Genomic DNA, 8,960 nt, shown 5'->3' with positions numbered 1-8,960 from the left:
ATATATATATATATATTTTCATTTCTATATATATTACTCGCAAATATATAAAATCTCTTCCACATGTGATATATTAGATACATGTAAATAGCGTGAATGGAAGATAATGGTAGAACCATAGTTTCCAATTTCATGATTTAGAGATTCTCTGAATTTCATGGTTTAGAGGTAAAAATAAAGAAATTCAGAACCCTGAATCACTATTATGAGATTTCAGGCAAGAAACTTATTATCAGCTTCAATTTTTAATATATTACATTATAAATACCTTCCGTAACTTCTTAGCTGTGTATACAACATCATAGAAGGCCTTTCTCCAGAGAAGCTCCTCTATTTTATGCACATTTCCAATAGGGTCTTTTAATATCAGTCTCTCGCAATAATCTTTAAGTTTCATACGCTGAATTTTTCCAGATGAAAGAAATATGTCGCTTACTGTCAGGGCACGATTCTTTTGCTCATCCAATTTCTTAACAATCTCTGTCACGCTTCTTAACAAAACAAATAATAAAATGCACATTTAAAAAGTGAACCAGCATATTTTGTGTCACATGTGAAGGTCATTATCAAAGATACACATTTCACTGTACAATTTTTTTCATTTACTAGATAATCTATTATCATATCCAATGTTAAAAGTACAAATGCATTAATCAGATGTTTTTTCAACTAAGAATGAATCAATTTTATATATATATATCTAATATATCGGAAACCGCGCAAAATTCATCGAGAAACGTGCGAATGAGAAACAAGCATGGCGATTGAGACAACGACGGGTTAGGTTCACGTTTCTCGAAATCCCTTTGTTTCTTCAAGATCGTTATGAAAGTATCTCTTTTTTTTATCACAGTAAAGATAAAAAATAATACTTTCACAATAGAGTATTTTATTTCTACGCAGAGAAACGGAGGGGCTTACTTGTGCAGACGTCTCGTGACTTCGAGGCAGTCCGTTGTTCGGGCCTCCACCGTGGCGTTAAACGTTCTTCTCATTTTGCGTTACTCATGACCCGCGTTCCGGCCGACTCGTCGTTACTCATTGCCCTGCGGTCCCCTGGGACGCGCATCTCCTCCGAAGACTCAGAAATCTCGACATTCGTCGCCCGTTCGTCGACACACCTCGTCGCTGCTACCTGTACAGTGTCCACCAGTGCTCACTTTCTCTTTCCGTTGCTCCAAACGTGACACCCGTGACACCCATCCACTATCTACTGCCGAGTCTGGTTTAGTCCGTCCACGACTGCAGTACACTTAAGCTTATTGTACACTGGACGCGATGAACAATGAGCGATATCCAATGAGAGCTCTGCTTTGCATTGTCACGTGAGATAAAACAGAGCTTTCATTGGATATCATCACTCATCGCGTTTAAAAACCCTAGAAATAGAAATCCGGTACTGCAAAAATTCCCTATTCTGGTTATTGTGGTTATTTTCATTTGAAAGTACCGGTCGTTTGTCAAGTGTTCGACGTTAGTTTGATAAAAAAGTAAACAAGTTAGATACAATAGATAGGTATAGAAAAGGAGATTTTTCAAATAATATATGAATGTATAAATAAAAAATAAAGTCTATATACTTTTTGGCTAGAATATTTTTTATCAGATTGTGATTTATAATTATGATTTATAATTATAAGCTGAATGTACAGAAATCTGTAAGATAATACATAGATCTGTTTACGCTTCTTGCACGTTTTGCACTAAGCATCTTTGCTTTCTTTCTCTTCCACGCTCGAATATATATATTTGTCTCATTTAAGTGTAAAAATTTTGAAGGGTTTCAAGCAAAGCAAATAGATCTATGTAAGATAAGAATCTAAACAAGATAAGAAACATGATGAGATTCTGAAAAATAAAATGAGTCAATAAATTTTTGTAAATTTTAGAGGATTCCAAGGATAATCATGCGTAACATTGAGATCAAAGCTGTAATTCGAGATATTGAACATACCATTTCAAAAGCTACAGAGCTGAGTGACACAGCTCAAACTGAAATCAAGCAGCATGATATCTTCTTCAAGACAAAAGAAGGAAGATTGAAATTACGAAAGTTTAAGGTTGGAACAATTATTAAATTTTTCAATTATAAGTATAATTATATAATATTATCATCTAAATACCAATTTTTTTCTTGTCCCTTAGGATGGTACTGCAGAGTTAATCTTGTATAAGAGACCTGATGTTTCTGGACCAAAGTTGTCCACTTATGACAAAGTATCATTAAACTCAGATATTGTTGAGTCAATTGGAAGTATTTTGACTCAATCTAATGGTATATTAGGAGTTGTTAAAAAAACGAGACTGTTATTCATTGCTGGACAAACTCGAATACATATTGACAAAGTAGATGGTTTGGGTAATTTTATAGAATTAGAGGTTTGTATAAAATTATTTATTATATAACTGTATATCAATAAAGATCAGTAATATAATATGGAATATCGATAAATACAGGTAGTGTTGAAAGAAGATCAGGATATAATAACTGGACAGAAGATTGCTGATGACCTCATGCAAACATTGTTTATAAAAAAAGATGACTTAATCGCGGAAGCATACATAGATCTGCTTAATTCCAAAACATAAGTATTGTTTATTCTGCTGTTTACATACTTTGTATTTCCATACAGATGTAAAAAATAATTATTTTATTTATTCCATAGTATAAAAGTAAAACATTACAGTTCTATTTTTTACAATAAATTATTTTTACAATAAATTATGTGCTTTCACAATAGCAGTTTTTCTCATTTTTCCATTAATTGACGTTTTACTTTTGGACGTCTGTTCTTTATACCTGCGCTTGAAATAAGTTAATTGTATAATTAAGAAAGAAAATAAAAAATAAAGAAAAAAAAGATGAAAAGTACAGAAAGAATTAAAGAAATTTCTAGAACATGAAATGAAAGCGCAGAATCCGAGTGCTAAAAGTGCAAGTAAAATGATTTTGGCGTCGTAAGTAGTGACATTTATAAATCTAGTGACTTTAGACAGTTCGTTTCTTAACCTTAAACAACATTTTTAATTACTTTGACACAAACACAAACGAAATAATATCATTTTGTAATCGCAAATTTTGTACTTCACACATCTCAAAATGTCTTATATGCTATCGCATTTGGAAAACGGCTATCAAGTCGATCAAGCCATTCTGTCAGAAGAAGACAGAGTCGTGGTGAGTTTATTTCAATAGGTTTCATTCATTCACTTTATTTCTCATTATACATAAATAAACATTAAGTCAATTACAACAGAATTAGAACTCATGCGTTAAAAATAGTATCTCTCTCTTTCTAGGTTATTCGCTTTGGACATGATTGGGATCCGATGTGTATGAAAATGGATGAAGTACTTTATAATATCGCGGAGAAAGTCAAGAACTTCGCTGTTATTTATCTGGTGGATATCACAAAAGTGCCAGATTTTAATAAAATGTAAGTAGGAACTTATGTCTTTATAGATCCATATATTGCATCAATAATTAATCAATAATTTAATTAATTCTTCAAAAAATAAATAAAATCTATTATTTAAGTTAATTAAGATTAATCATTGAAATAAATTTTAGTGATATAATATTTTAACAATATTTTAACAATAATGTATACAAAGATATATATAACGTATACAAAAATATACACAATATATACTTTTTTACAGGTATGAACTGTATGACCCATGTACAGTAATGTTCTTCTTCAGAAATAAACACATCATGATAGATTTAGGTACTGGAAATAATAACAAAATAAATTGGACCCTTGAGGACAAACAGGAAATGATCGACATTATTGAAACAGTTTACAGAGGTGCAAGGAAAGGTCGTGGTTTAGTTGTCTCTCCTAAAGATTATTCTACTAAATATCGATATTAATTTATTTGTAAAATATATGAAATATATAACGCTTTTGTATTTTGGAGATAGATAATAATGCTATATTTATTTCAAGGCAATACATTACATTAGAGCTGGGATTTAGTTGTACATTTCGACTGATTTTCAGCTTGATTCTTGCCCTTTATTTTTACTTCATCAACCCGCGTACAATCTGAATACTGATCGGCCATCGAATCAAGCGAAAATTGGCCGAAATGTGCAACTAAATCTCAACTGTGTATTACATGATGAAAGAAGCTAGATGAATTTGATTTTGAATGGATAATTGTAAGTTTCGTTGTAATTTATATTGTGCATATTTTAAAAATAAATATTAGGTGTGAGAAAAAGTTCGTTTTTCTTAGATGTAATGGGAAAAATGCCATGAACTTTTTCCCACACCTAATATAAGATAAAATAAGCATAAAGTACAAAATGTATAAATTATATGAATAAGTGTACATATTTACGATAACTTATCAATAATACATATATTTTAAAGAATTTTATAAAATTTTTACTATTTTGTTTATGGTTCATATCTAAATGTACGTTTTAGTTAATATCCATCTCTGTTACTTAAAAATCTCTGTTTTCTAGTTGGACTAGTTTTCTTAAGGCATATGTTAAGCAATAATATTGGTAAACATTTCGATATCACATAATGTATTCTGGCGTCTGACATATATTCATATGTATATAGAAATATTCATACATAAAATTGCAATTATTTATAAAAAAATGGTACGTAAAGTATACAATATCAATTCTATCTTATAGAAGATTTCTATCTTATATTTTATCAAGATAATTATATTTACATGTAATTACAGTGTACACTTTGGTCTAACATCTAAGTATTAATAATTAATTTAACATGTGAATAATTATAAACAATTCAGTCGTCTCTCACATAGCTGCAAAATAGATAGATTTAGTAAATTATTTAAAATAATGAAAAATTTGTACAATGTAAATTTCATAAATTAAAGAGATAAAGAGAGAGAGAGAGAGAAACTTACTATTTGTTACATGTTGTACACTATTGCCAAGTACATCAGTTGGACTTGAATAAGTTATTAATGGAATACACTCCTGTATTAAACTTTCTCTATTTATTAACTTGTATGAATCCCTCAATGGTTTAAAAATACAATTCAGAGTGCGGGATTTTTCTGAAAATTAACTTCGTTCTTATAATGAATCATTCTTATAATGAAAATTGTGTGTGTGTGTGTGTGTGTGTGTGTGTGTGTGTGTGTGTGTGTAACACATGTACTGATATCTCTTACCTATAGGTATGTGATGAGTTTTTGTATTTAAGGCATCCATTGATTTGCATTGTCTCAGATCTTAAAATAAAATTATATAAGATAAAATCTATTCCATTATATAAATGACATTTCAAACAGATAATATTAAACATCATGTTTTCTTGCCATTTTTGATACAGCATATATTTAATATGTACTTATAGTTTAAATTCATGAGATTTTATTTCAGTCTTACCGCTATTTCTTATGCTTGAAGTGGATCGAGAAAAGAGAGTATCGATTGATTCCAGAGATATGGAGTTATGTTTTTTTACTGGAATAATTTTAATCATGCAGTATATTAGAAGGTTTAATAATTAGATAAAGATATAAACAATTGTGCAATATAGAACTGACTCAAAAAAGCAGTTCGATAATTATAGCTTACAAAAGTTGTTTAAAAAACACCACAATAAAATTTTGCTTTTTAATATAATGCCAAAAATAATCATTCACTAATTAAAATACAATTTATTCGTTCCATATTGCATTATGTTCAATTCATAGCAAGCATATATCAGCTGCAAAATTATTCTCAAATCATACATAGAGAAGCAATGAATGTTATATGTTTAGCTTGAATGATATTAAATAAATACACGAAATAGTGAGAAATATATATAAGTAAAGCAAGAGGGAAATGCAAAGCGGGAAAAAACAACGCGATCCAAGCATTTTGTTCCTACCTCATCACGTATTAAATAGTTGGAGAGACTCTCATTCTGTAGTACAAAATAGATTAGTGTTATTTCTATCGTGCTTTCTTTATACTATTAATAATACCATAAAACTAAAGAAAATATCTAGTCTGCTACAGGGAATAAAATATATATATTAAATATATAAAACATACATATTTCAAGATTGTTGACTAGAGTTGTGTCTGAATTTGTTGTGTCTTTGGCTTTCTTAGGAGTGTTCTCATATATTGGCTCAACTGGTGGTGGTTTGTCTATGAGAATGCAAGATAATATAAGTTTTTCTGAAGAAGTATATCAGAATAAGAATAGTATTTTAAAGGATACTTACAAGTTTTTAAGAAATAAGGGTTCTTGAGTACTTGTTTTATACAATTATATATGTAAGCGTATTGACTCTGAAAAAATGTTCTTTTTATATTATATATTATACGAATTTATACAAGTACTAATGTATATAATAGTTTTTAATTGATAAAAAGAAAACAAATATGTAACATATGGACTCGATGAAATGTCGAATTAATTATTTTTTAATAAAAACATTGATTTTTCGCAACTTCTTAAATTTTAATATTCAATATTAATTCTTATCCAATCGAAATATAAATTACAATTTTTTTTTTGCTAATTTATGTTAGTATTATTTAACTATGAATCACTTACTTCTCTTTGTACCATATTTATTCTATGATGTCGTAATCTATACACAGTTCCAAATACATCTAATTTTCTATTATCTCTAATTTGTTGCAGAAGTATATCTATCGCTATTAATGTTCCTGTTCTACCAATCCCTGCACTGTAAAGAAATGATATTTTCTATTATTAAGAAGAAATGAATTAACAACAATCGTTATGATTGAAACTGTAAAATGCAAAACAGCTCTGTTCGTAGACAATTTGTTCATACCTGCAATGAACAACGACGGAACTTTTGTTAGCGATAATATTGCGGCGCATTATTTGGCAAAAATTGATCATTGGATCAAAATCTTCTGGGACATCGTGATCGGGCCAGTCTTTAAAGTGCAAGTGAATAATATTTCTTTTCTTATTTTCCTGTAATTATTTGTACTTTTTACAAATGTTTTTTCATAAAAAATTTTGTAAGTACATATATATGTGTATTATTCATATTAAAAAAGATACCTTTTGTAATACAAGTGTTCTTTGGGTATGTGTTCTGAAGTCCAATTCACTTGTACATCGTATTATCATGTCTTCATATCGAAATATTTCTCCTGTTATCGGATAGTATTGATGACATTTCTCCTGAAAAGCAGATTAATGTACGATAAATTGCATTAACATTATGCTAATTATTATCGATAATTGTAATTTACTTTGCCCTTCTCGACTAACTGTGTCAGCATAACTATAATATTAATGTTGTACTGATTAATCATTCTCCAGAAATCATAAGTAGTTTCCTCTTTTGGACCTTGACAAGCTATGTATTCATCTTCTCCTGTATATCCCTGATGTAAAATAAATTCATATTTTTTTCATTTGTCTAGGACATTCAATAATTCTTGTTAAAAATAGAGATGATTTCTCCTTTAACATAATTTTGAACTTTTTAAAATTATTTTGAAATTGCATGTTCCAAGATCCAATTCATAAAAGAATTTTTCTTCTTCTAATTAGATGCAATTTAAAATCATGTTTTCATTTATATTTTTTAGAATCATTTATGAAATTTTTATTTAAGAAAAAATTATTTCAGTTTTTAATAGAGGAATTATCGGATTAACACACATGTGCGTATGTAAAATATTTACCTTTATGAATGATGCATTGATATAATCCGTATTAGGGTCGTTATCTATTACATCCAACTTTACTCTTGAGAAATCATCTGAAAGTATAAATCGTATATAATAGTTGCTGCAAGTTGTAAGTATGCGTGAGTGAATTGCAAGACAAGTTCGTACATGGTAAAATATCGGAGTAACGATTTTTTTTTCGATTAGCTTGCAAGCAAGCTGAATTTGTGGGCATCTGCAAATCGACGCTCAGTGTCTGGAGCAGCCGAAATTCATTGCTCAATTTACCAGGATTGTCTACCAATTGCTGACAATGGCTCATGAATTTTCTTCTGGTCAATGGCGCGGGCACAGGTGAGCCAGGCATGTCAGAGTGAAGAAATCTTCGCAATACTCTGTAATAGAAGAAATTGCGGCTAAGATTTATTCTATAAATCGTACAAGATGTATTAATATATCTTATCGTGCATATATATTTAATCAATAAATACGCGATCAAAAATCTAATGAGGATAAGATACGTCTGAAAAAATTACGCGCGCGCGCGCGCGCGCGCGCGCGTGTGTGTGTGTGTGTGTGTGTGTGTGTGCGTATGTGCGCGCGCACAACGGCGGATTTAGAGGCTCACGAGGGACCTAAGGACGCCATCTTTTTAGGAGCACAAGAGTGTCATCCTTTTAGAGACCAAAATTAAAAGATCTGTTCTTTTTTCACAATAAGTTCTGAACATCGGTGTACATCGATGCAGTAAGTTAGAGTGGTAAGTTAGAGACAGGTTTGTTTCATTCTATTGCATTATAGTTCAGAACTAGGATAGAATTCTTCGAAAAAGAACAAATGGAAAGTTAATTTTATATTTGTGTAGGATTGTCAATTGTGACGCATTTTTGCCAATATAGCACTTTGAAGTAGTGCTTTGACACACAAAAATAAAATCTTGACGTTTTGGTGAAAAAATGATATCTTTTGATACTTTTTTTTATTCTTCATTTGAAAGGAACACCAAGGTCTTAAAAGGGCGCCAAGAAGTACAGGGCTTAGGGTGCAAAAATGTGTAAATCCATCACTCTGTGTGTGTGTGTGTGTGTGCGTGTGTGTGTGCGCGTGTGTGTGTGCGTGTGTGTGTGCGTGTGTGTGTGCGTGTGTGTGTGTTAAAAAAATTTTCTCGTTTCTCTTTTAAACAAATTTAAGTTTTATGTTAAAGCCAAAATTGTAATGTATTAAGCGAAATTTTTTCCTTCTTTTTTCTACTATTTTTCAAGCTTCATTATTTCGTTCTCATTAAATACATTCATGTTAT

At 30.3% G+C, this 8,960-nt stretch overlaps 4 protein-coding genes across 12 annotated transcripts in view; 2 read left to right on the top strand and 2 right to left on the bottom strand.

Annotated features, from left to right (window-relative positions):
- The window catches only part of LOC108688828 (protein SMG5), a 5,282-nt gene extending 4,065 nt beyond the window's left edge, over positions 1-1,217 (bottom strand). Inside the window, exons 1-2 of the mRNA XM_018195296.1 lie at positions 922-1,217; positions 269-491 (exon numbers count right to left, since the gene is read on the bottom strand). Coding sequence (XP_018050785.1) covers positions 269-491; positions 922-995 — 297 coding nt within the window. The 5' untranslated portion in view covers positions 996-1,217. The remainder of the gene's footprint in view (positions 1-268; positions 492-921) is intronic.
- Positions 1,218-1,439: 222 nt separating this feature from the next.
- Positions 1,440-2,738, top strand: LOC108689814. Its single transcript, XM_018196757.1, has 4 exons — positions 1,440-1,516; positions 1,890-2,060; positions 2,146-2,379; positions 2,458-2,738. Exons 2-4 carry the CDS (start codon positions 1,908-1,910, stop codon positions 2,587-2,589), a joined length of 519 nt encoding a protein of 172 aa, XP_018052246.1. The 5' UTR covers positions 1,440-1,516; positions 1,890-1,907; the 3' UTR covers positions 2,590-2,738.
- Positions 2,739-2,862: 124 nt separating this feature from the next.
- Positions 2,863-4,236, top strand: LOC108689614 (thioredoxin-like protein 4A). The gene is made up of 3 exons (XM_018196475.1): positions 2,863-3,178; positions 3,301-3,437; positions 3,664-4,236. The coding sequence occupies exons 1-3, from the start codon at positions 3,101-3,103 to the stop codon at positions 3,875-3,877; spliced, it is 429 nt and encodes a 142-aa protein (XP_018051964.1). The 5' UTR covers positions 2,863-3,100; the 3' UTR covers positions 3,878-4,236.
- Positions 4,237-4,554: 318 nt separating this feature from the next.
- LOC108690679 (tyrosine-protein phosphatase 10D) overlaps positions 4,555-8,960 on the bottom strand; it is a 14,008-nt gene continuing 9,602 nt past the window's right edge. For 3 of the 9 annotated variants that reach the window (XM_018198094.1, XM_018198086.1, XM_018198104.1), the window contains exons 12-22: positions 7,829-8,055; positions 7,676-7,752; positions 7,238-7,372; positions 7,044-7,166; positions 6,805-6,953; positions 6,558-6,693; positions 6,223-6,289; positions 6,047-6,145; positions 5,390-5,467; positions 5,173-5,232; positions 4,560-5,055 (exon numbers count right to left, since the gene is read on the bottom strand). In XM_018198094.1, coding sequence (XP_018053583.1) covers positions 4,823-5,055; positions 5,173-5,232; positions 5,390-5,467; positions 6,047-6,145; positions 6,223-6,289; positions 6,558-6,693; positions 6,805-6,953; positions 7,044-7,166; positions 7,238-7,372; positions 7,676-7,752; positions 7,829-8,055 — 1,384 coding nt within the window. In that variant the 3' untranslated portion in view covers positions 4,560-4,822. Of the gene's footprint in view, positions 5,056-5,172; positions 5,233-5,389; positions 5,468-5,879; positions 5,916-6,046; positions 6,146-6,222; positions 6,290-6,557; positions 6,694-6,804; positions 6,969-7,043; positions 7,167-7,237; positions 7,373-7,675; positions 7,753-7,828; positions 8,056-8,960 lie in introns of those variants that run through there. The other 6 variants (XM_018198113.1, XM_018198130.1, XR_001931907.1 and 3 more) reach the window with 6 other exon arrangements.

The sequence above is a fragment of the Atta colombica genome, unplaced genomic scaffold, assembly GCF_001594045.1.
Source record: "Atta colombica isolate Treedump-2 unplaced genomic scaffold, Acol1.0 scaffold105, whole genome shotgun sequence".
Classification (NCBI taxonomy): Eukaryota; Metazoa; Arthropoda; class Insecta; order Hymenoptera; family Formicidae; genus Atta; species Atta colombica.
This window is presented reverse-complemented; position numbering and strand designations above follow the sequence as displayed.